The sequence below is a fragment of the Python bivittatus genome, unplaced genomic scaffold, assembly GCF_059951505.1.
Source record: "Python bivittatus isolate LINGU-HERP-01145 unplaced genomic scaffold, Pbiv_v1 ctg000080_np1212, whole genome shotgun sequence".
In the NCBI taxonomy this organism is placed as follows: Eukaryota; Metazoa; Chordata; class Lepidosauria; order Squamata; family Pythonidae; genus Python; species Python bivittatus.
The window spans coordinates 2,228,283-2,255,570 of record NW_028277035.1 but is presented as its reverse complement, the minus strand read 5'-3'; the positions used below and the strand labels follow the sequence as shown (position 1 = coordinate 2,255,570).

General features: G+C 40.8%; 1 protein-coding gene across 7 annotated transcripts in view; it reads right to left on the bottom strand.

Annotated features, from left to right (window-relative positions):
• LLGL2 (LLGL scribble cell polarity complex component 2) overlaps positions 1 to 27,288 on the bottom strand; it is a 68,033-nt gene that overhangs the window by 10,778 nt on the left and 29,967 nt on the right. For all 7 annotated transcript variants that reach the window (XM_088133333.1, XM_088133329.1, XM_088133335.1 and 4 more), the window contains 14 exons: positions 26,196 to 26,314; positions 25,329 to 25,487; positions 23,245 to 23,407; positions 21,133 to 21,265; positions 18,498 to 18,552; positions 17,360 to 17,514; positions 11,545 to 11,762; positions 9,965 to 10,032; positions 8,012 to 8,165; positions 7,780 to 7,884; positions 4,985 to 5,277; positions 3,352 to 3,490; positions 2,708 to 2,852; positions 1,512 to 1,628 (listed from right to left, as the gene is read on the bottom strand). In XM_088133333.1, the coding sequence (XP_087989459.1) occupies positions 1,512 to 1,628; positions 2,708 to 2,852; positions 3,352 to 3,490; positions 4,985 to 5,277; positions 7,780 to 7,884; positions 8,012 to 8,165; positions 9,965 to 10,032; positions 11,545 to 11,762; positions 17,360 to 17,514; positions 18,498 to 18,552; positions 21,133 to 21,265; positions 23,245 to 23,407; positions 25,329 to 25,487; positions 26,196 to 26,314 (2,023 nt within the window). The remainder of the gene's footprint in view (positions 1 to 1,511; positions 1,629 to 2,707; positions 2,853 to 3,351; positions 3,491 to 4,984; positions 5,278 to 7,779; positions 7,885 to 8,011; positions 8,166 to 9,964; positions 10,033 to 11,544; positions 11,763 to 17,359; positions 17,515 to 18,497; positions 18,553 to 21,132; positions 21,266 to 23,244; positions 23,408 to 25,328; positions 25,488 to 26,195; positions 26,315 to 27,288) is intronic.

The following is a 27,288-nucleotide window of genomic DNA, read 5'->3' as shown; positions in this document are numbered from 1 at the left end:
TCTTAGTAGGGTAAGATAAATGTAATGAAAATGCAAGCATTAAAAATTGATGAATGGGCAAAAACATAAAGCCTGGAAAATTGTTCAGTGTTGATAAATAGCAGATGATGTCCAAAGAGGAACTACTGGATAATTTTCTCTGAAAATGATAATAAATTAAATTTGTATGCCACCCAACTCTCAATGACTGTGTGGCTCACAACAATCAAACAAAGGATGCTAGCAAAGGATTATAAGTGCTGAGCTCCCACACACCTAGAGGGCACCAAGTTGGGGAAGACTGGGATAGATGATCTCTCAACACCTATTCTATCCTCTACACTCATCTAACACCAGCATTGCGGAGTCTGCACTGGCTGCCAATTAGTTTACAATTTAAAGCACTGGTTTTAATCTATAAGGCCCTATATGGCTTGTCATCTTAATATCTGTAGGACTGCCTATTTCACCAGTACCAGCCTTACCAATTAGAACAAACTAAACTGTTTGTTTAAACTGCAACATAAACTGTTATTGATCCCACATTTTCTGGAGCTTGGGGATGGGGGGCTGAAGCAAGAAGGCGCTGTTTTCCCATGGCAGTGCTGGCACTGTGAAACAGCCTCCTGATAGAAATTAGGCTGGTACCCTCCTTGTTAATATTTTCAAAGCTTTTAAAGATGGAATTATTTCAGAAAGCCTTCTGCTGATTTTATCATGCCATCTTTACTTTCTATCTTTATTGTTCGTAATATCATATTTGGGTGTTGTTGTTCTACTGTTTTTATGGATGTTTTATTTGGTTTTTATACCGTGTGTAAGCTGCCCAGAGTCTTTGAGCTGCAGCGGGACAGAAATGCAAAAAACAGGCAAGCAAATGAACTTCTCATATTTCCCCAACCAACACAGCCATTGAGCTACAGCAATCATTCACAAACTGATGTCTTTTAGATGATTTGGGCTACAAGTATCACTAAGAATCATCAATGATAGGCAATCCAAAAAATCTGGAGAGCACTAGGTAGGGGAAAGCTGAGTTATGTTATTTTCTTCTGTCAGCCCTTCAAGCTTGTCCAGATCAGGAAACAGATTCCACAAGAAGACTAGAACTAAGTTATAATAACAGAATCTTGCAAGTCTGATTGTGTTTACCCCAATAAGTCAGGGAGGAGCCAGCCTGAGTCTGTTCCAACTACTACCTCCTTTCCCAGTTCTTAAGGAATGCTTCTGCCCATTTTGTTTCTGTAACGGCCTCTAAATATCCCCTCAAGGCCACCTCCGTGGGTCTCTCCATCTCAGAACACTACACCATGTATAAATACTACACAAATCATCAGAGACTGCACATCTATTCACCAAATATCTAAGAGCTGGTAAAATACCCACCCAAGTGGTTACCTGATTTTCAATTACACTATGCGCTCATTGCCTTATCACCTATGAAAATCTCATGAGTCAACTCTTTATGATAGAATGGGTAAGATCATCGCATCCTCAACCCTAAATGCAGTTCATCAATTGGGTTCACTCACCCTGCTCTGCTCTCACAGGTTCATCCATTCTTCTCTCCGCTGGAGGAACACGCAAGCAGAAGGCATACACCGTGCCCCCGTTAGTACCTGCCCACAAGGAAGGGCAGTGCCGAGAACCTGAAGAGGGGTAACAGAGCTCATGAGTGGAATTCTCACATGGTTTCTTTTGGTGCTCACACTGGGCTCAAACCTCCACTGTAAGCATGAATGTTCTCTGTATAAGAACAGAACTTCTCCAATTCGGTCTAGTACAACTCAGACATGGTTCTAGACATCCTCACTACCATGCATAATGTGGATTAAATGTTTTCTAGAGAAATCTTTACATTGTTAGCATTTGTGGCAGTGTGAAGAGACTAAAAAACATGGAAACAATTAGGAGCCTGGGCCAGGATTTGTAGATCCAAACATCCCTATTGAACCAGATAAAAATATGCTTAATCCAGCATTGTGTTTCCTTTCTTTACCATTTGTTTTCCAACAACTGGTAATTCATGCAGCCTCTGAACCTGAGAGGTAGCATATTCTCTGTATAGTACCTTGCTATGGGGAAAACCATCATGTAGCCCTTTCTCCACACTTTATATTGCTTGTAAAAGTTTACACAAACATACCGTGTTTTTCTTCTAAATTAAAAAGCCCAAAACTTAAGTGTCACAAAGGCCACCTCCCCAAAGCTAGTATTGTTGTCCTTAGTGTGACTTCTTATTCAATTGCTGAAAAATTACTCTAGAATTGCTCTAGAAATTGAATAAATGGCAATCTCTGATCAAATGTACCTATTCCAGGTGATTTAATATTTAGTATATGGATGTATATGCATATGTGAATGTGTGCACGTGTTCACATTCATTCAAAGGGTGTGGTGTGTTCTTTTCCCTTTTGGACAATATTTCCTGATCAAAACAAACCAAGTGAAGACAGTTGAAAGAGTCACTTTCTAAAACCTTTACCTAAAAGAGATTTTATTTCATTAATGTCAGAAAACCATAATTGTTTCCAGCCAACTGTAGTGGCTTGTTATAAAGACTTAAGTGACCCACGTGTATACATGTGCATTTGCAGGTATTGGTGGAGAGTTTTATTTCAGCCCAATGATGACCAGGAGGTGATGATAAGTGCTCCCTGCTAGCCATTCTTTCTTCTCTGAGCAAAGGGGCACATGGCAAATCCTCAAAGAAGTCTTTCTTACTTACTGTCTCTTAGGAAGGTGTCAGCAAAATATAAGGTGCGTACGAAGCCTGTGAAAGAGTCCTCTGCTGACCGTGCTTCAATCTTTCGTTGGACTGGAGCTAATTCAATCTCTTGTAATGCATCGCGGTCATGCCTGGAAATTCCTTCCTGCATTGCCCCATGAAGAGAAAAGGGCAACCATTGAATAAAACCCTTTGCAGCTCTCAAACAAGCAAAACTGTTCAGATGATGATGATGATGCACCAGTTTTACTAATTTAACAGTTAACTGAGAACAAACATGCAGAGACTTTATGTAAAAGAATCAGTCAGGTCTTATAACAATGAGACCAGACTGCTGGATAGTAAGCCGAGTATCAAAATGCCTGCTCTGGTAAATAGAAGACTTTTGAACGGACTATCTTCTGAGTCCATGCATTTGTTGGAATGGCAGAAGGGAAAGAAAGAAACAATTTTGCCTTTCTATTAATCCAAGAGCCCAATGCTCTTTCATTCAAAAGCAAAACCTCTGCTTGAATCTCATTCTTTCCTTCTTGCAAAATTTCAGTGCCATGAGAGGCAATATCAAGATCCAGCACCACTGAATTGTCATTAAAAAAAAACAGGGTGTTACCAAGTATGTGAAGCCAAAGGACACATTGTCTCACCTCAACAGTTTGCCGCTTTCGATTTGACACTCTGCTCCTTCGTATCCGGCGGAAGGACTGGCGGAGGGACTTCTTTAAGGACTTCACCCTGGAAAGCGGGCCTTCCAAGGCCAGATGATCGTTAGGATGGAGGGTGCACCTAGGATGAAGCCAGTAGGCATGTTGTCTAATACCTGGACATTAGGACTTTCCTTTTGTCCAAAATACTAAACTGCGCACTTAATATACTTCATTATGGGCCATTCTCAACAACCAACATGCTGGCAAAATATTGGAAGCCCTGTCAAGGGCCTTCAGATAGTTAATTCTATCTAGCACTTCATCGCCTTCACAAGCCCTAACTATGAAAGTGGGTTTCTGGCAATCAACACGATAGATTCATTTCTATGCCATACTGACCTGATATTCTAAAATTATTCAACTGCTTAGTATTTATGGTAACTTCAGATAAATTACCTTGGTGATCCTTATCCTTCTAATGGAACTCCAGTCTTACATTCCCTTCACTAACAGGGTTCTTCTCAATAGCCTGCCCAGAGAATTCCATCTAACTGTACAGACATACTCTGACACTTCTATCATTGTATTGTCGAAGGCTTTCATGGGCGGAATACGATGGCTGGTGTGGGTCTTTCGGGCTGTGTGGCCGTGTTCTGGAAGTTTTGTTTCCTAACGTTTCGCCAGCATCTGTGACTGGCATCTTCAGAGAGCAGGAGCAGAGACAGGAGCAGTTCTCTCTGTGCCCGGTGTGAGTCCTGGGCACAGAGAGAACTGCTCCTGCCTGTGCTCCTGCTCTCTGAAGATGCCGGTCACAGATGCTGGCGAAACGTTAGGAAACAAAACTTCCAGAACACGGCCACACAGCCTGGAAGACCCACACCAGTCAACTTCTATCATTCTTCAGGTGACCAGTACATCTACACATAAGTGAGATGTATACAAATTACAACAAATTTAATGGACAATAAGGAGGAATAATGATTTACCTAAACCAGGAGTGAGCAATGTTTTGATGTTTAGGAGCCACATTTAGGCAAAAGGAGAAGATGGCAGAGGATGAGATGGTTAGATAGCATCACTGAAGCAATGAGCATGAAACTGAGCAAACTCAGGGAGGCAGTGAAGGACAGGAAGGCCTGGCGCAATATGGTTCATGGGGTCACGAAGAGTTGGACACGGCTTAACGACTGAACAACAACAAAAAAGCCACATTTAACAGTTTGGGGAAGTTAAGGTTAAAGCGCGTAGGGCAATAACGCAAACTAGGCAAGGCTGCATAATGCCCATGGGCAGCAACAGGATTGTCAGTGGTTTTTACAGGATGGGCTTTTTGTTTTTATGGTGATGTTAAACTTCTCAGTCTTATTTCCCACCTCAAAGTGGGAAGAAGCCATGCTGCTGCTAAATGGTGGTGCAGCTGGAAAATGCTCCAGCAATGTAAAAACAGGGACTCAGTGGCCTAAGCCATTCCCTGCCTGGGTTAGATTTCATTGCAAAACTTCCAGCTCATTATGTCAAAAAAGTATGATAGCAAAACCAGAATTACAGTGCTCCAGAAAAGTTCTAGAAGCTATATACAAAAATGCCGTGTAAGCCTTCTCTTAAAAATCATCTTTCCCAGGAAGTAACTTACTTCACAAAAACCAGCCGCTTCTGCTGATGATCAAACAGCCCAAATCCATGGCTTGTACCAAAGGCTACGAGTTTCCATTCTGAGTGAAGGGCCAGTGATGTGACCACTGCTGGAGGCTGACATTGGACCAAGACAAATGGCTGGAAGCCAGGCTCAAATTGGACAGGCCCATCCCTGGTTCTCAGGCGTTCATGACCCTTCCACTTATAGCCTTCCTGGTCCTGGAGAAAGTCTGCTTCTGCATGATCAACCCCTTGTTCTGCTTCTTCATCATTCAGTTCCATGACAAGGACCTTCAGATGGAGAGGGGAGTAGATTTCATTCAAAGCTGCCCTGTGAAATCTCAGTACTGCAAATCCCACACTACCCGCACAAGCATTTGATCCAAGGCAAATGCACTTCCTCCTTTGGGCTTTTACTGTGACAAAATAATTCAGCATTTCATTCGTTTTCAGACTGTTTTGTTTTCATGATTCTTTGTAGGGACAGGGCATTCCAACTATCACATTTATTTTGGGACATAATCCAATGAAAGGATTTTGCTTTAGCATCCAAAGAGTCCAAATGAAACAAAAGCAAGATATAAGCCTTATCCTGTAGTAAACTGGTTATACATCTTATTTATGCACCTGCAGCTTTCAGGAGAACACAGAAGTAATACAATGCTATGACCAGTAAGAACAATAACATACTACCCAAAACAGTACAGCTAAAAATTTGGAAAATTATGCCTTATAAGCACTTTGTGAGATGTCTAAGATTTCATCCAGCAGGGCAACAAAAAGACATGTTTGGCAAGACTTATACATGCATACAGCACTACTCCAGCTGTTTGTTGGTATTCACTTTTTGACAGCCTTTAAAAAACAGTAAAAGAACAATCATTCATAAGATTACTGGGGCACGACAGGCTGCTACTTTCATCTTTATGGAGGCTGGGCAAGTGGCTAACAATGAGGAAATGCCGTTTGGCAAATCAATACAAATGTTTCTTGCAACCAATACCTAAATGACTCTTGTATCAGTTTCTAAAACACTTCTAAGTTCAGCAGGAATCTACTTTATGTAAAATATTTTTAATAAAAATCCAATAGAGACATTAAAAACCAATTTGTACCTACAGCAACGCATTTTACAGTGAATTCAATGAATATATGATTGATTTCTGTTTGTCGTAACTGCCCTTCCCTGCCTGATTATAGGTGATACATAGTTTACAAACTAAGTATGTCTAACCATATGCCTGCACTGGACTGGTCGACTTTGCGAGCTGCACTGGTCGCCAGTTTGCTTCCAGGTGCACTTCAAGGTGCTGGTTATAACCTATAAAGCCCTACATGGCATAGGGCCTGGTTGACACATTCTAGATTTCTTTGATTAAAAAATGCCATCTTTTGGGACCCTGGAAGTGTGCCTCCACTATCATGGTGCCTGCCCTCTGGGTTCCCCCTGAAATCTGGATGGCTCCCACCCTGATAGCGTTCTGGAGGGCCTCAAAGGCCTGGCTCTTTTTCCCAGGTTTTGGACTACGATGGATGGAGCCTCTTGCTGAGTATGTGATATATGCTGTTGCTGGTTGGATTCACCATCTTGTTTTATGTTTTTTGTTCTGATTGTATATTTGTTATTTTATTTCATTATTTTGTTTTTTATGCTGTCAATTGCCCAAAGTCAATTGAGTCAGAAGGTGCCTCAATTGAATAAAATAAATAAAAAAGTACCATAACAAGGGTTTGGGGAAGCCACTACACGCTTGGGACAAAAAATATTTCATGAAGAAGGCTGTTTCATCTCAACAGTAATTCAAAACTCAAGATTTCTCCAGTGCTAGGATAGTAATATAAACATTAACCATTTGTCAGCTAAATTCATTTTTTTTTCTTACTTTACTAGCCAGAGACACACAGCCAGAGTTAGGCTGGTAATACAGGTAGTCCTCACTTAACAACCATTCATTCATTCAAAGTTACAATGGCACTGAATGGTGGTTATGAGTGGTCCTTGAAGTTATGGCTGTTGCAGTGCCCCCACAGTCATGTGACCAAAATTTGGGTGCGAGGCTTTGTGAAGGGCCAGCAGCTGCCTCGGCTGGGCACTCCTCGTCAGCAGGAAGAAGAAAATGGCAAAGATCACCTGGTACTGGCAGGGGGTGGCAGGGGTAGTGGCAGTGGAGCATGGGGGGACAAAATGGTAGAGACATGGGGGGGGAATTGAAGAGGCAGTGAATGCAGCAGAGCAGAAGTGTGAGGTCCTGGCCTAACGACTGCAACCAGGACTACTGGAACTGCTGTTGCTAAGCAGTGTAGTCACATGATGTTTCCCCTAATGACTACTTTGCTTGGCAAAGGATATTCTGGTTCCAATTAGGGTTGTTAAGCGAGGACTACCTGCAGTTGTAGCTGTATTAGGGGAACGAATGTTGGGTAAATAGCGACATTTGTGCATTGCATACAGAAGCACTGCCAAAGAGATTTGGCTTGCTGGAGTATGGAAATTATTTCCCCATTGTGCAAAGTGAAGAGATCATTGTCTGAGAACCCACTTTTCAGCAAAGGTCAGCACAAAGAGGACACAATATCTGAGTATGAATGGACTGCATCCAATTCCCACAACCCTGAAATTGCTAGGATTATAGAAAAGATCTTACAGATCAGAGGGCATAGCATCCAAACACAGTCAAAGCTACTGGGTTTTCTAATTAAGGAGAATAATTGTACCAATGCAGTGTGGAAGCACAGCTGTCTGAGCTGCAAAAACCCATCCAAACCCTTTTGATATATTAATCCTATTAGTACCTGTCCTGCTGTCCCTGCTATAGCTAAATAGCCACTGTATTTGCATAAGAAGATCTTCTGGATCCCAAGTCTGGGGTCATCGCTATAAGGGTCAAAGGAGCCAACCTAATACAGCAGGGGAAGAAGGAACAAAGATCACATGAGCACAAAAAGGAATATAGTTGCAAACAACACTACTTTGAAAGTACATAATATGAGCAAGCCTTGGCTTCAGAAGGTTAAAGCTGTTTACCTTACGCAGTGGAGGCCATTCATCCTCTCCCAGCTGGTTCATATTGTCATTAGGATCTGCATCAGTGAGAAACACCTTCACTGTGCTCAATTTATACAGGAGGTTCAAACACACACCAGATGCATTCCAGAAGCGTACTGTGCCATCCTCATGCCTAAACAAAAAAGCAAGAAGGGGAAAGGCAGGTTATACCAGTATCACTCCCTGATTGCTAGGCAAGAGAGATGCTGAATGACTGGCTACTACTTAATCAAGTCTAGCCTAGTGGAAGCATTTCAGTCAATTCTTACTTACTAAGTATTAATCCCCCCCACCCCCCCAAAAAATCTAAATTCCTTGTTATTCATGTAGGCTTACAAATCTTCCATTATTCAAAATACCTTTTTTGTACTGATCTGTCTGCATGCACCCCAAAGCAGTTTTGACAAAATACTGTAGGGCAGCCTTTCCCTACCTGGTGTCTCCAGACAATTTAGACTTTAATTCCATAATCCCCAGTCAGCGTGCTGGCTAGAAATCTGCAGGTCAAGACCACTTGGAGGGCGTCAGACTGGGGAAGACTGCCACCAAGTACATAAATACTAAGCCTGTACTATAGCCTATACCTAAACTGAGCCGATCTTCCCGCTGCCTAGTACAGAAAGAAGAGCTGCCCGGAACATTTCTTGGTCACATCAGACTGCAGGAGTCCTGCAGTAGCAGCAAGTCTTTTGAGGATGTTTGCCTGCTCCTCCTCGTTAGTTCATTCACCAGGGCGCAGAAATGTAGGACAGCTATCTACCCATATTTGTTTTCACTAGTTCTGAAGTAATTAAAAATTATCTACCTGGAAGGGGGCTTGTTCTTTGTAATGAGTGTTCTAAAGGGGCTTCCCTTTCATTGCTCAACTTAGCAAAACAAATATAAAAGAAATAAATTGCCATAAATAATTTGAATACGTTTGTCAGTCCGCTTTTGGCCTATTAGTCTTGGGCCACCCTCCCCTACCATGGTTACTAGCCTGTCTAATCACTACATCGCTGTTAAAACAATTGATGCCTGCACTTACCAATCTCGCCGTCTCCTGTCCCACTCCTCCATTTTTATTTCTTAAATTAGAGTTACAAAAATCCTGAACAAAACTCTAACTCTTTGCCACCCACCAGATTTTTGCAGCCTAGGTACAGGAGACCTTCTTGAACCACAGCTATTTTTAAAACATGAATGTTCTTTTTAAAAGGTTGGCATTACCCATGTGTATGTAAACACACACACTCTCCATACACCTGCAAGTGAGATCCTACAGAGATAGTTTTTTAGCAGGATCAGGACGGATCTGTTCCCATTCTACTGCTGCTTATAACAGTACGTCAGAAATGGATTTCTACCTTGATAGGTTATGTGATGTCTAGCGAAGAAGTGCCCTCTTCCAGAAGCAGCAGCAGTAGTAATTACTCCAGAGCATCAGCACCATTTGGCTTTCAAGAATATCATATCCCAACTCCTGCATGCAAATCTCTCTCTTTAGCTTAACTGGCAGAGTGTCGGGGTCTTTAAGTACAATCTTATCAGGAATTTGCACAAGAATCCTGAAAATCCTTTAAGAACATTTTTGTTTCTTTTTGAAATTCCGGATGGAAAAAGCAGCAATACGAGGCTACTTAATGTGCAGAACAGACTACAGAAAGGCAAGACTACATCACCTATAGCATCCTAGCCCATTTGCTTACTTTTATGCATATACATCCTAGCCCACTTGCTTAAAAGGCTGAGCATTCAGAAAGCCAACATAAAGTTTATAACACTAATTGGTCATTTCCAAAGTGATTGGCATCTCTTTTACTGCTGCAAAAGTGATGGCCCTCGTTTTGTATTGACTATTTGCCACAGACTAAGCAGAGGGGAATAAGGCAGCGATGAGCTACAGCTTCTACAGGAGTAAAATGAAGAATGGATTTGCATGCTTATACCTACCCAGTAAGCAGAAAATCCCGCTGGGGAGGATCTGGAGCTCTGCTGATACCCCCATTAATTGGCCATGGCTGAGAAAAGGGAAAAGAGAAACTGTGGAGGAGAGTTCACAAATGGTATGGACAGTGATGTATTTACAGAATAAAGGAGTCGGTAGCAGAAAGCAATTAAAAACCATTGGCCACCTATTTATCTGAAATGGCTCTATGCACATACGATAGCATGCATTCATGTACAATTTTTCCATGTGAGGATGGACTGGGGCTGAAGGAGGATCCCCTTTGCTGTGAAGAAACTCCAGAGATGTACGCTAACATATGTCCAGAGCCTTCCTTCTCCTATGCTATATAAATATCTGTACAACAGGGTTGCTGTAGGGTCTGAGGAACATGGATATGATAGAGCTCAATAAGAGGGGGTAGGGTTAGTTCATGCAGCCCACCATGCATCTTCCAGGCTGGCCACAAATCTTAACTTTCACACTCTTAACTGCTAATGAAATCTGACCCTATTTCAGCTCTTTGAGCTATGCCAATCGACATCCTTCCAAAATTTCAGAAAGATGCACCTTCCTGATCTGCTCGGAAGTAACAGAAATTGAACCTGGAAGTTTAAAAATCCTATAAGCAGATAATTGGTGGAGAGGGAGGTAATCAGATATGGGGCTGGTTAGCCCCCTCGAGGCCAGGTGTTGCTTCCATCGGCCTCCTGGATTTTTCCTCTTCCTTTTACTCTGTGTAAATGTGTGTTTTTAAAATAAATTTTAACTACGTATTTATTTATTGTTTTAATCTGTTGTAAGCCGCCCAGAGTCCCCCACTGGGGGGAGATGGGCGGGCATAAGTTTGACTGATAGACAGGCAATACCATTGGGCAAGATTTAATATAATTACATAATTCAGTTACTTTTCTGTAAAAAGGAAGATTAAGCTTCACGGCATGACATACAAACAATAGATATATGTACAATTTTAGCCACATTTTTGGAGCTAAAATTATCCACTAATAACTTTATTAGTGAGCTATGCAATGCTTTGATTTGGGTGTTTTGAACTGTGGACGAGGGCAAATGAAGCACCTATCTCTGAACCAAAGCAGCTGTGCCTATTTCCAGGAATGCAGAGCAAGCCTCCCCTGGAAAATGTTGCTGCTTTAATGAGTAGCAGGCAGGTGTTGCATTCACACTTTTGCACATGCTAAAGCTCCTCTTCCAAATCAAACATGAAGTTTTGCATAGCTCTATAAAAAGGCATGTATGTATGTTTTCCTCTTCCATAATATATTAGTGCTAGCAAAGAGTACTTTAGCACCATGGCAGGATTATTCACAATAACATGTTAAACGTATATTTTTATTTTTCCCCCAGTGTCAATCAAGCAGATTCTGTACAACTGATCAATTGGAACTGGTGTTGAGACTGCCTTTTTCCCTTTGCTCCTATATTTCCTTAGAAGCAGGAACACTTTCTACCTCCAAAGTCTTATTTGAGGTAACTCAAAATCCAGTATTAATCTGGGGGAAAAAATCATAACTTGCATCTGCTTCAAATGCATCCCTATTTCACCAGGACATGCAAGCCATACCATATTAGAAAACTGAACATTCTGTTTGCTCCCAGCATTGATGATCCTTTCCCACAGTTTTAGAGGGATGTTGGAGACATGGTGAGAACATGTGATGGCCGAGCAGTGGAGAGATGCAAGATACGGAGGTTGGATGGATGGCCAGCCAGGAGACTTCAGGTCTATTACCACTAGTTCTTCCTCTGCCAATACCACCATGGCAGAAGGGTCATCAAACTCTGCAGGAGAGAGAGTCACCTGTAACCATCATTTCAGAGAGGTGTGCACAAGCTCAAAATGCCTTCATCAATGTGTAAACATTGCTAGTAACAAGGTTTGTCTAGGTCAAAGATTTAGCAAGAGATGAGAACTTAATATTGGGTTAGGGGAATCTCACATTTTTATGTCGTAAACCACTGGGAATCATTTTTGTAGAATCCAGGGGCATGTAAATAGAAACACAATAAAGACCAAGACATAAAAATGTTTACATTTTTCCTTAACACCCCAAAGAGGTGTCAGGCTGTACTCTTATAGGAGGGAATTTCATAGCACTGGAGCCACCACCAAAAAGACCCTAACCTTTATAACTGAAGGCAACCCTCTTTCCAGGATGGCATGCTCAAAAGGCTTTTATCTGAGGAATGTAGCTCCCAGGTAACTACTTGAGGAGGAAGCCATTCTTTCAAGGTAGGGGGTTCCAAAACATTTAGGGATTTTAATGACAAGCACCTTGAATTTGAGTCATAAACCTACTGGGAACCAATGCAGCTTAGTCAGAACAGTGTTACATGCTCGTACTTGAACCCAATTGACAGTCTGGTTGATTCTTTCAAGGGCACCCCCTGCCCCAGAATGGATTACAACAATCCAATCAGGTGGTACAAACCCATGGATATTGGTAGATAGATCAGATGTCTCCAGGAAGGGACATAGGTAAATCATAGATAGAGCAAGAAAAGTCCCTTCTGAAAGGATGAGATCTCTCCCAACCACCAAACTCGTTCATTTATCTGGATTCAGTTTTAACCTGCAGCACCTTATCCAGTCCATAATCTGGCCCAAGCAGGAGTCAATCACAGAGCTCAGCACAACTAATGATGGGAGTAGTAGACCTTAGGGTTATTTGCATAAAGGCAACTTGGAATTCTGTTATTTGATGTAAGGGCTAAGGAATTCTTTACCTACAGTTCATCAATGTTTTTATGAAAGACTGCAATTTGTACACTCAGCCTTGAACTTAGGCCAATTCAGTAAACTTCAGATACTTAAAATGTACCAACTTATCTAGTTACAAGAACATTGATTTGAAGAATAAGAACTGCATTACAACTTTGACACTACTTCTACTGGAGAACTTGTTAATTTGCTTTTGGAAAACAACATGCAGATAAGTTATAGCATTAAACATTAGCTAAAAATGTACTATTAAAAGTGAATTTAGCAAAATAGATTCTTCCCTTTGATCACTACACACACATTTCCATTCCAAAAAAAGTCTCAGCATGTACTTTCAGTCAATACATCATTACAATTTTGTATTACAGAGGATATTGAAAGCTCAGAAAGTTTGTACCAAAGTATTGTACGTTATTCATAGCCTGTGCTTCCCCAAAAGGTCAAGTCTTTAAAATATTATTTCTAAAATTTCACATTTAACAACTTTACAACATGCAACTTTACACTGTCACATGATGTATATGTCAAAAAATAAACAGGTAGCAACATTTAAATTAACCAAAAAATTAACAAAAGGTGTCCACAATTAATTCCAGGCAGAATTTGGTTCATTTTTCAACCAAAGTATTAAAAAACAAAAGCTAATGAGCTCTTCCTTCTTTCCCTTAAAGAAAGACTGCCTCCTTCTTTAAATCACATATCCACGTGACATAATAGACACAAAGATGTAAACAGGTTAATCAAGACATAGACCAAATCATGGTAAACTAAAAATTTTACAGACATTTTTTGGGAACAGTAAGTTCTACCAAAAACAGGAGGTTTTCTAGGTGGGACTGTAATCTCTTTTTAAACATGTGAAAGCATTTATAAACATAAATGGTGTGCTTTTGTAAGTAAAATTGCCATGAACCATCTTCCTTTTACCTGCCACCAGTATACACTATTAATTATTTACACTCTGAATTCTGATCAAATAGCATTTCTTTGTTTTAGGAGAGAGATGAGCAAAATAGGGGCTTTTTGGAACAATCAAATGACTTCTTTCTGGATGTTGACGATACCTGCATACTTTCACCTTCATGAAACACAATAATAGGGAGGTGCAAAATGTTCTATGCATAACCGCTGGTTTCATGCCTGAATCACCTGCCACTCTGAGTAGAGCCATGCCAACCTCTCTCTAACACTCTCCCCAGGCTGCCTCTCATTAGACCCCACCTCCTCCCTGGTAGTAAGGAACCATCACCGCCCTGCCCCCCCCCCCCCCACATTCAGCTCCTAGATTTCCTGTTCTCACGCCTTTTCACTCCAAGAGGACAAGGTTCCATGTCCTGCCTCCTAACCAAAGAGGGAGATGTTTGGCCAGCCAGACCCTCTTCACATCACTCAATGTTAGAATTTCACCCCTCATCAGTGTATCCTGAAGCCAGGTAGGGCTGTGCTTGTCCCTGCCCTTAAACCCTGGCACTTCCCACAATACAGGACCAAGGTGCAGGTGTCGGTTCAGGACAAGGTGTTGGACATGGCTCACACAGCAGATGAATCTGCCTGGTTACGAGTTGTTTCTCTGGGCAGCCAAATCTCAACCATGGATGTGGCAGTGATTCCAACATGTGAAGCTATCCCTTAGCAAACTTACTGGAATTTATTTCATGTCTTTTGCCAGGATGTCCTGTTGCCCTGAGGAGTGATCAAAAAGGCAAAGACAGCCTCTCTCTCGCCTCATATTCCTTTCCATTAGAATACCTACCCTCTCACAGCAAATGGTTGCTCTAAGTCCAAAGAAGGCTATAAGGCCAAGGATACCAGATCTAGAACTCAGGACAGCCACTAGACCAAAAGAAATTTCTGTATCCCTTTGCTGCCATCTAGTGGCCGTCCAGATTTACACAGTCAAGAGGCTCATTCTGAATCCCACTGTTTCCCTTGGCCAGAGCATCTGTAATTGTTTTGGATTTTATTTCTGCTGAAACTTGGAAAAGGCAAAGAGTTTCTGCTAAATTGTGGCTGACTCTAGCCAGATCAACAGAACTTCTGGAACATGTTTTGTTTCAAGTTTGAAACTCAACACATTTTCTGTCTCATGAATATCCCTAGGCAATACTAACTGGAGTATGATGGAAGGGCAGTTTTCATTTTTATATTTATGTTATTTATCTATAAATGTTATAGCCCACACCTTCACTGTTAAAAGCATATCCCTATGCTAAAAGCGGCCCAAGAAAACAACAACTCCTCGCACAAAAACATCTGGAAAACCACAAGTACTAAATGCTTTGTAAGCTGATGTCACTGTAACTTTACTAAGCACTACTAATAACATTCCTTCATTGGGAGTTGCTAAGCAGATGTACAAAGCCATCTGAAATGGCCATTTCTAGTGGTACATTTCAGGCAGAGAACACTGTATAAAAATATACAGTACAAAAAAGAGTGCTGTTTCTCCACAGAAGCAGCTCTTTGAAGAGAGAGATGTCCTTCACTCATACCATTTCTAACTGCCAGAGTAGCCAGCATTTTTGCACACTCTCTCCAGTTACAACCTGCCTTTTCAGAAGCAATCCTGACTGATCAGAGCCCAGATCCTGAGTAAACAGAATAGCTTCCCAACACCAGGCGTGCAATTATAGAAGTATTATTTGTTGAAAATGAGTGACCGAAGGTCTCAAAGTGCCGAGCAAACCAAACAGCACGTAAGATTGGTTAAAGCTTAAGAAAGCAGCCACTGCTAGCCACAGAAACCTCAGATGACTGAACAATTTCCTGGATTATGCAGGCAACGGTTCCGGTTTAAATGCAATTAATGCGGTTTGTGCCAGCAGCTTGTCAGCAAAGCACAATCACAAGGACCCTGAACTTCCAAAGGACTGAGGCTGCACTGCCCCTTTTGGCAGCAATACTGAAGAAAGCTGATCTCAGGGCTTGTGTTTCTCTCCCCCCCCCCCCCAAAAGGAACAGGAAGGCAGCACAGCATTAACAGCTCCTTCTGTCTGGCAGCAACTGAAACAAAGCCAGCGATGGAACAAGACCAAGATAAGGAAAAGCCCAGGGCTTCATATGAAGCCACCAAAACAAAACTTACTCATTTGCAGATACTTAAGGCAGCCTTCCCAACCTAGTATAAGTCTCCAGTGCTGCCTGGTAAATTAGGGGTCATACCTTTGGGGGGGGCGCATCAGGTTAAGAAAGGTTGGCTTAAACTCCAAAGAACATTTAGCCCTTTCACCTTGAAGTCTGTCTCTCATCAATTCCAAGCAATCACCAGTACAAGAAGCAGGTCTGATTTCCTTCCCGCTCTAAGCTATTTGTTTGTACAACTAAATGTTCCAGGTAGCAATTAAGGACAACAAATCTTTCTGATTTGCTGGTGCAAACCAGAAAGAGATGTGAGCATTACAAAACAGTTCCCCCCTTTCAACAGAGTAAGGTTTCAGATTGCTACTTCAGTGTATTACAATAGAGAAAAAGACGTGGCATTTCAACTACTACCAATAGTTAAAATCAGTTTTCCTCAACATTTTATTTTACATTTCACCCTTATTTCTGAACATTTTGTTGTCACTGTAATGCATATTTAGCACTTTTAAATAATATTGAAATATTTAACACATTTAATACACTTTAATGCATATTTAATACAAATTCATGGAGTAAGATCAGTGCATAATATATGTGAAACATAGTGCAACAAAACAAAGAATCTAACGATAACAACCTGCAACCAAACCACTGACAAATTATAGTAGGTTTCTACCTATGAGATGAAAGGCTGGATAAAAAGCAGAAAATAAAATGAAAATGCTGGAGTGAACAACAGTGCCATAACTTGGCATCTAAACGTTTGCAAAAGACATGATGGGGATACCTTCACGAAAGAATACTCCAAAACCAGGGTACACCACCAAAAATGGTTTGCAGAAGGAGGTGATACTTGGCAGAATGTGCCCCTGCAACAAAGGTATTTGGAACAGGGCATCAGAAACCCATCTTGTGTTATGGGCATGTTAGTCATTGCTTCAGTCTTTAAAAACTTAAGTGGCTTAGGTTTTAAGTGTAATCTGTATAACAACTCAAACTTTTGTGTCTGTCTGTAAGCTTTAACTGGGCAAAACAGTGCATCATAGGCCAACCATTTTTGAACCAAGGGACCTCAAATGGGCTAACTTACAAAATGCATCCAAAATCCAGGACCCATGGAATTGAAATTTGGCAAATGTTATAAAACATTTTATGACATACAAATGATCATAAAACACTTTATATCACAATACAAAATGTCACAAAACATTTCCTGTGGTCAACTTCTAATGTTTGACTGCGCTATACAGTTCAATATGAATGATACGGCCTATTTTCAAGGCAGATACATCTCTGAATATCTCCCTGAATTTTTAAGAACTTTTCCAGTGAAGGCAGTATGTTAGAAGCTCTGCCATGGTTGAAGGCATTGAGGAATCTGGTAAGGAAGTATCTCTGAAACGATGACCTAACGGGTCACGGGTTGTCTAGTTGAACCTAAAAATGAACAGGCAAGCAGTTCAGTTCTTTTAAGGGATACAAAGGAATGGTGTGACAAGGGAACAAACCACTTACCAAAATTTGAATTAGTCCAGAAATGACCTATGTTACACCACTATTTCAGCTTTCTACATACCTGCAAATGGATCAGCACTGGCAACAACAAAGAAGTCTATCACCCGTGATGTGAAGTCAAAGGCAATCTGCCGACTACCATGAACAACTGAAATGCTATGCCGGTCACCATAGCTTGCTCGAGGCATCCCTCCTTGAAATATGAGGTAAGGGAGCCTTAAAGAAAAACAGATAAGATTCTGAGTCATCACCTTAACAGCATTTCATGGCTAGAAGTTAAAAAACGGTCTTAGTGGAAAACCTCATCTCTCCATCTTTAGAATTAAATCTTTGAAAGAAGTCATTAGCAAGGGATAAAGCGTGCAGCACAAGAGAGACATTGTAAGGCCTTAATAGGCTGGTGCCTCAGTGATGATTTTTGGAACAGCCTCCCACCTGAGATCCGAGGGAACCCTACCCTTTTAGCCTTCTGGAGGGCTGCAAAGACTTGGCTCCTCCACCAAGCACTGGGCTAGGATGGGGGTTGAGCTGCGAGGATGATGGGTCTGGCACCTGGGGAGAAGGTTACTTTTGTTTTTAACTATTTGTTTTAATGGATTGTTACAAGCTACCTAGAGTCATCATATGAGATGGGCGGCTAAGTCCTGTAAATAAATAAATAAATCTACTCATATGCACTTCTGAAATGGACATTGCTTTTCCTTATGCCCCTTCAAAGAACTCCCCCCCCCCCCAGACTGATAGAACCTTGACTGTTGTCTTTTAGGTACTTAGAAGAGTCTTTTAATTCTTTCACTTTCAGTGGTATTTAAGATTCTTCAATCTGATCTTTAGCTGACATTTCCTTTCACTGTATTTCCCACTGTTCTCTTTCTTATTTTTTCACTGAATGATATGGCATATGGATATATGGATATGGAATTTTATAGATTACAGGGTAATTAAAATTAGGTGAGCAGGAAACCCACAGCAAAAGGCATATGATAAATCCTGTACACTAGGACACAACATCATTTCTAATTGTCTAAAACAGAGACAGCAACATTTTGTCTCATAAGTCTATACAAGTCTTTATTATATGGAGAAAAGAACACCTGGCAGTGTCTCTGCCAGCTGCAGATTTCTAGCAAGAGCCTCTCTTGTTACTAAAAAGTCACTTCATACGCAGAACACACAACATTATCAGCTATAATACCCACCCATTCTTTGTTGTTAGCCAGTAAATCTTGGAAATGGCCTTGCAAGGAAAGGGACCTAGAACAGAATATTTGCAAAGATTGTACCATTTATTAAATATACTATTGCATTGCAAAACTCAGTTTTATTAATAAACCTGACACAGTATGGTAACATTTCTGTGCAGAACTACTCTACATATAAGTTGCACAACCAGACAGCCTCACCACACTAATTATGCAGCCACCAGAAACCAATGTACACTTCAGACGTTGCCTTCTCATAGATGTACAGTGGGGCAAAAAAGTATTTAGTCAGCCACCAGTTGTGCAAGTTCTCCCACTTAAAAAGATGAGAGAGGCCTGTAATTTCATCATAGGTATACCTCAACTATAAGAGACAAAATGGGGAAAAAATCCAGAAAATCACATTGTCTGATTTTTAAAGAATTTATTTGCAAATCATAGTGGAAAATAAGTATTTGGTCAATATCAAAAGTTCATCTCAATACTTTGTTATATATCCTTTGTTGGCAATGACAGAGATCAAACATTTTCTGTAAGTCTTCACAAGGTGTTCACACACTGTTGCTGGTATTTTGGCCCATTCCTCCATGCAGATCTCCTCTAGAGCAGTGATGTTTGGGGGCTGTCGCTGGGCAACACGGACTTTCAACTCCCTCCAAAGGTTTTCCATGGGGTTGAGATCTGGAGACTGCCTAGGCCACTCCAGGACCTTGAAATGCTTATGAAGCCACTCCTTCGTTGCCCGGGCGGTGTGTTTGGGATCATTGTCATGCTGAAAGACCCAGCCACGTTTCATCTTCAATGCCCTTGCTGATGGAAGGAGGTGTTCACTCAAAATCTCACGATACATGGCCCCATTCATTCTTTCCTTTACACAGAGCAGTCGTCCTGTTCCCTTTGCAGAAAAACAGCCCCAAAGCATGATGTTTCCACCCCCATGCTTCACAGTAGGTATGGTGTTCTTTGGATGCAACTCAGCATTCTCTCTCCTCCAAACACGACGAGTTGAGTTTAGACCAAAACATTCTACTTTGGTTTTATCTGACCATATGACATTCTCCCAATCCTCTTCTGGATCATCCAAATGCTCTCTAGCAGACCAGACAGGCCCAGACATGTACTGGCTTAAGCAGGGGGACACATCTGGCACTGCAGGATTTGAGTCCCTGGCAGCATAGTGTGTTACTGATGGTAGCCTTTGTTACTTTGGTCCCAGCTCTCTGCAGGTCATTCACTAGGTCCCCCCATGTGGTTCTGGGATTTTTTGCTCACCATTCTTGTGATCATTTTGACCCCACGGGGTGAGATCTTGCATGGAGCCCCAGATCAAGGGAGATTATCAGTGGTCTTGTATGTCTTCCATTTTCTAATTATTGCTCCCACAGTTGATTTCTTCACACCAAGCTGCTTACCTATTGCAGATTCAGTCTTCCCAGCCTGGTGCAGGTCTACAATTTTGTTTCTGGTGTCCTTCGACAGCTCTTTGGTCTTGGCCATAGTGGAGCTTGGAGTGTGACTGTTTGAGGTTGTGGACAGGTGTCTTTTATACTGATAACAAGGTCAAACAGGTGCCATTACTACAGGTAACAAGTGGAGGACAGAGGAGCCTCTTAAAGAAGTAGTTATAGGTCTGTGAGAGCCAGACATCTTGCTTGTTTGCAGGTGACCAAATACTTATTTTCCACCATGATTTGCAAATAAATTCTTTAAAAATCAGACAATGTGATTTTCTGGATTTTTTTCCCCATTTTGTCTCTCATAGTTGAGGTATACCTATGATGAAAATTACAGGCCTCTCTCATCTTTTTAAGTGGGAGAACTTGCACAATTGGTGGCTGACTAAATACTTTTTTGCCCCACTGTATCATGACATGAAGGCTAAAGAGAAAAGCTAATCCAGTTTCATATGAACAGCCTTAACCTATTTCTGGTAGAAAACCAGCTACTGTAATTCCAAAGGCTGGAAAAGCCACTATCCTATATATTTCCAGAAGGTTTACTAAATTTGTTACAGTTAATATTGCCGTTAGACATCTAATTGTCTAGCAATTCTGATAATTTGTTTTCCCTGATTTGCAGTCTATTTTTTTATTTTTCAACTGTTTTAATATGAGTACTTCTTCTGGTACATGTTTTGGTCTCTGATCGTAAAATCACTTAGATAATCACTTATGCTACACATAATCACTGTAGCAAGAAATCAAATGGCATTGTTTTATTGCATCATTCCAGGAACTCTTACAACATGAATCAAAGCCCTAAAGGAGGTCTACACAATATATTGCCATGTGATTGGTCAGATACTAGACAATCCTTTTTTTATATCCTCAGGGTGGCATGCATGATATTTGAGCCAAATATCCTCCTTAGAACAGCTAGTGTATTGTGTTCAGCTTGATAGGTCCACAGTTTCTAAAAACAAGTTTTTACTAAATTCAAAATCAAGGTTGATACCAAAGGCCAGTGTTGTCCAAACCTGGCCATTTTAAGATGAGTGGACTTCAACTCCCAGAATTCCCCAGCCAGCCATGCTGGCTGGGGAATTCTGTGAGTTGAAGTCCGCTCTTCTTAAAGTGGCCAGGTTTGGACAACACTGCCAAAGGCATATCTGCCCAGCTTCTCGCATACTAACCATAATGTACTTTGCTTTCCAGAGGCTCAGGCTGCCTATCGTCACTTGAAATTGGCCACTGTGCATAGCTCCCATCGTAATGGCAACTGATGATACGATGGCCATCCCTCAGCCAGAAGAGATTTTCCAGTTGCTAGGGAGAAACAACATACACATCCCAAAGTAACAACAGAATTGATTTGCTCAGCATGTCTGTATTTAAAATGTAAACTCTTACTTCTACATTTTTTATCTTGAACCCTTACAGAAATATCATGAACTGGAAATCTGGAGTTGATTAAGCTGTCAGCTGGATGCTGTCTCCTACGACTAACGCTTTGAACTAGGCCACTGGGCTAACAGGAGAGCTGACTCTGGTCTGCCTCTTCCCCTTCAGATACCATCAGTCTGAACAGGCCAGATACAGGTCGTGGTGGATGCTGCCACAGTGTGCTACTCTGCACTTTCTTCCCAGAACAAAAGTGGAGAGCATGTACTGGCCTGGACTCTTGACCCATGAAAGTTTCTGCTACAACACATTCATTCATCTTCAAAGCAGAGGAGTGTGTGCTTTACCTGGGCTTTACCTGAGTGTCACACCAAAGGTCACACATCCAAAAACAAGTGGGGTCAGGACAAAAGCTAAACCAAATATAATTTTAATAGTTAATGACAGCTGCTGATAGATCTAATCATTTTTCCTGTTTACACATGGCCAGTGCAAACTTTTGCAGAGGAGCCACACCCACAGTTTGGGGAAACAGGTTAGGCACCCTATTTCAAAGTGACCTAGTACTTGTGTGATCTTCTAATTAAAAGATCCAATATCCTCATCTAGGAGAGCACACATGTGATAATGTGGAAATAGTGTTGCCGGTCTTCTTCATCTTCACCCAACTGACAAATCAGGCCAACTAAGTTCAACAGTATGTTCAAAAGAGAGAAGGCAGTCTTTTATTACCTTAAAGAATGGAAACCATTGATGGACTATTTGCAAAATGCAGGCGGGGCGAAGCTTACATGGGGATTTGAAGATTAGATTGTAAATGTAATGGGATATGTTTTGACAAAGAATTATTCCTACTTAATGCATTAAAAACTAGCACTTATGACACTTATTATTCTTAAGACCAGAGATAGATTGGAAGCTATTTATTTTTCATGTCTTTCCTTTTTCTTTTACTTTATCTCACTTTTTCTTTTCTTTGTATTTTCAATTTTCTTTTTCATTTCTAACTTTTAACTTTGTAATCATAAAATCTTAATAAAATACTATTAAAAAAAAAAGAGAGAGAAGGCAGTCTTTGAGAACTTGTGGGCTCCCTCCATAGCACGTTCTCTCATCTACCCCATAGGCCCTACAGCTTCTCGTTCCTCCATTAACCCTGTACTATAAGGCTTGTTTTTTCAAGTTGCACTCCTGACTGTTCAGTTATATTGTTATTCTAACCAGCAAACTGAGCTCTTTGATATGCTATCGGAAAATGCTAATGTAGAATATGAAACCATATTCTAGGGACTGAAGATCTGCAGTTGAGGGTTAGCTGTATGTTAATAAACTGGTATAATAAAACCCTGATAATAATTCTTGTGTTTTTGTGTTTTGGACAGGGGTAATAAAACATCCATTTCCCACTCCCTACCTTGGGAAGAAGGATGCTGAAAGGATAAACTGCAGGATAAGAAAAGAACTGTATTTTCTTTGTAACACATTTTACCTCCCTCTTGCCCTTTTTAAAAAATGTGCAAGGATGTCATAATAATTGCTAGACACAACACACAGTTAACTCCCAAGCAGATTTCCCTGGTCTTTTTTCTGCACAGTTCTATGACCTTGCTCACACTTTACAATAAAATATAGTTTATTCATGGTTTGAGAGATTCTTTATTACAATCAATGACCAGTCCATTCAATCCTACCTTATTAAAGTAAAATCCTTCAAGTCCACACTAACCCATAAACAATAGTTTACAAAAAACAATGGATGGTCTCATACAATATACTAAGCCAAAATCAAACCAACCACATTTTGGCTTGCCAATTTGGATGAACATAAGCTATAACTTGCTACATAAGCTAAGGAAACAGGGTCTTCCCAGCTTTTGTTCAGAACTTCCAGAATGTATTAGTACCTGACTGCCAAGTAAATGGTGTGTTGCTTTCTTATTTATCAAATCCCAGAGAACAATGAGGCCCCTGCTGTAACCAATCAAGATCTGATTGGGATTCCGAGGATGTTCCCGTAGCACTTCTACCAATTCAAGTGACCTCCTGTTCCTATAATCTTCTGGCACTCTGTGAGGAAACACAAATGGAGCTATGCAACATTACTGTGTAAGCAAAAGAAAGAAAATAAAATATGCAAAGAAACAGTTGCACATTTGGCAGGGCTCCTTCTTCCTCTGCACCATCGTAAGGCCAAGCACATGGCTTCCTGCCAATACCACTGTGTTCAGCTCAAAGCAGACCAAGCTTTTCCACCACCAGGCCCCAGGCCAATTGCTGAAAGTGGTTCATGTTCCACAGAAACACCTCTATTTCTAAGCTCATGCTCTGGTTGGGTGCAACATACTTAGGTAATCTAATTCAGTCTACCTTTTCATGGGGTGTGTTTAAGGAAACAGTACGGTATTTTGACCTATCTCAACAATGCGGTCACAACAGAGGTCTTTAAGTGGTTACACTGTGGAAACTAAACCTTGAAAACATGTAAATGAACAGGCAATCACCCAGGTTATATAAGACTGGACATGTGTAAACTCAGCATTTTCACGGACTACCTCAAAAGTTTCTTCTTGTTCTTTTCCTGGCTCTAGGCCCTTGCTGCCACCTGTTCTTAGAAGGAAGATTTGGCTCCTCAGCAGCTAGCTCTACTGTAGTTCTTTCTATCACTCATTCACCACATCACACACCACAAACACTATCCTTGCTACCCTAGAACTACATGGCCATCTCCACAACCAAGTCTGTCAGGCAAATCCACAATTACATCTGCCCATTGCTTTTCCTTAAGCACTGCTGGCTGACTTGTTGTGCAAAAGGTGACAAACGCATCTACGCAAAGGTTCTTGTCTGAGAATGTGCGGCTTTTCCAGGCTTACCTTTCCAGGGGTTTCTCCCCCTCCTCTCATTTTCCCTCCCCATTCTGCTTCCTGTGTACACACAGATGCAAGACCTAGTGGGAGCACCAATTGCTTAATGACCACAATTGGGACTGGCAACTCTGTCTTTAAGCAATGTGGTTGTTAAATGAGACATCATATGACCGCAACAGACTTATGACATCACTTCCATCATGGTCATTGAGTCATCAGCAGTTGTTAAGCAAGATATAATGTGACTGTGACTTCCAATTTTACTGCTGGCTTCTCCATTGACTCTGCTTGTCAGAAGCCGGCTGAGAAGCGGGCAAATTGCGATTACATGACCACAGGATGCTGTGACTGTCATAAACGCCTGCCGGTTGCAAAGTGTCCAAATCTTGATCATGTGACTGTGGAGATACTGTGACTATCATAAGTGCAAACACTGGTTGTAAAGTTACTTTTTCATCACTGTCATAACTTCAAATGGTCACATAACAGGGCAGTCATTAAGTGAGGACTACCTGTAACACTCCTCTCTGTCATCTAGTCTCAAAAATTTGCCTTCAAATACTGTACATGTATCTTAGTTTGAGGGGCAGTTGATCCTATTTCAACTTATTCAAAAATTGAGTTTTGCAAGGTTTTCCAGAGTGGAATTGTTACTTAAGTTAGGGAGCGTCTATAATATGGACTTTTCTGCTTTCTTCAGCACACCCGCTGAAATCTAAAATAATATCCCTTTCCTGAATCACTGTGGTATGCAACACCTAATTTCCTAGCATCAAATACATGGTTGGCCCATAAAAGAAGAGACCTGACCATCCAGATTGACTACCATAGAACAGTGGAATTCAGAACATGCCAGGTAGTCAAAACTACATGCAAATGCCCAGAACAATGTGTTCTTATCAAACCATGTGGGTGAATACTATAATACATACTTACAGCAGCGTAAGGTTAGTTCTAGGGTAATGGTGCTTTCTCCTGCTTCATGTATGAGATACAGACAGGATGTATGTTGGTTGAGACTTGCAGAATTCATACCCACATCTATGGTTGAATCTACTGTATAAATAGGGCAAAATCTCAGAAATTTCATTAGCTAACATAACCGCAGGGTCTGACTTCACCTTTGCAATACTTCTTCTGGACTGATGATCTGGTCTTCTAGTACTCTGAAGGATGGGAGCTCTACCACAAACACATTACCACTTTCAGTGCCAAGATACAGAAGTTCTCGAGAAGAATGTGTCAGGATAGCTGTTATTTGGGTAGCACTTGGAGGGGAACTAGAGTTGGAGAAAAACAAAAAATTGTTTTAAGATTCAATTGAATGAACTTGGTATTCCAATCAATACTCACATAGCACCATGTAAACATTTGATCCAAAATCTATTTGCAAAGAATTCAGAAGGGACTACTGAAAACCAGTCACTGACATTCCAGCTCCAAAATTCTCAGTGGCAGAGAAAAATGTATGAAACAGAAAATGTGGTTTATGAACACAAAAACTTGCAAGAACTTACAGTGATAGTTCCATCTGCTTAATTAATTAATTAGCAAATCATTAGCAAATGCTGTATTGATGCTTGTTAGCCAGTCAGGTTTGGCAACCAAATATTTCCCCCTTTACCACTATCCTAAAATTTGCACTAAACCTTTGCCATTAGACCTTTATTTTAATTGCAGTAACTTCAGTAAGTTCAGATTCTGCATCCACACTCTGATTCTCTTGCTTGTTTGAACTGAACCAGTTGCCTTTGGTTCAGATGCAACAGCAAATTAAGTTTGCTCAAACAAGGCAAAGAAAAAAACTGGGTTCACAAAAGATGAAGCAGACTGCAATTCTCCATACCACAAAAACAGACTACTTAAAGTGCAGAGAACTTTGAAGTTTACATTTCCTTGCAATATCAGCCATGAGGAATGGAACTATGTCAAGCAAGTTAACTTTCCTGGCTGCCCAGCTGTGCTAGGATTGGAAGTATCTTATTTACCCAGGGGGCCCACGGAGCGTGAAGTGTCTTTCTTCCTGAAGCTCTGATGTACCATGATGGGACTGTTTCAAGGTCCATAAGTGCAGACTGTTATCATCCAATAGGGTCACTAACCGGCACTGAAAATTATCAAAAAGAAGAGAGATAAAGCCATCTTTGGAGAACTATCACCTGAAGTGGCACTTCAAGAACTGAACTACTATTTTGTTTTTAAGCTACAATCCATGATTAAGCTGAAATTAAATTCCCATCAGGATGCGACAAAGTTATATAGAAACTGATTTGTTAGGGAATCTCCACATTAGAAGTTTATTCCAAGGGAGTAGCCAAGAGCAACGACTAGGCCAATAGGTATATGCTCACATATTTTGTAGAAGTTGACAGCTTATTTCAGCACATATGCTATGTATACCAAGAATAGGAACCCCTCTTAAGACAAAATCTATCATATTAAAAAATACTTTGGCCTCTAAGAGCTGTAAGGGATGCGGCAGTGATGCTAGGATGACAGAGGAGGTGATAAATGAGATGGAGAGGGGTTTGGCTGTGTGGTTATGTGTAAAACTTCCAAGGAGCAGAATACAGCTATTAGTAAAATCCAACAGGATATTTAACACTCTAATTTTACTTCTTAATTTGTTCTGTTAAAAATGCAAAAATTAATTAGGCTGTTCTACTTTTGAATTCCAGCTGTTTGATCTGGGAGACACCAACAGCTGCCACCAAAAAAAAAAAAAAGAGGGGGCTGCTTTGGAAGATGTGACCCAAATATTATAAATTGCTTACACTGGCATGTAACAAAAATAAATCAAAATATTAAAACATGCAAGACCTTTAAAAAAAATTCCTATATCAAAGCACATTTCAGAATATAAATATTATCAACCTTCACCTGATTTGATATTTGTGGTCTATTTAGAACATTGTTTCTAAACTGGTTAACCAGAAGAAACAAACTACAATACATATACAGTCAACTGACAGGCATTACAAAGTACTAAATGTTACCACAAAGTCACATTTAGCTGCTTTTGACATAGGGAATACATTCTGGACATTCAGGACATACTTGATATCAAACATATCAGAGGAG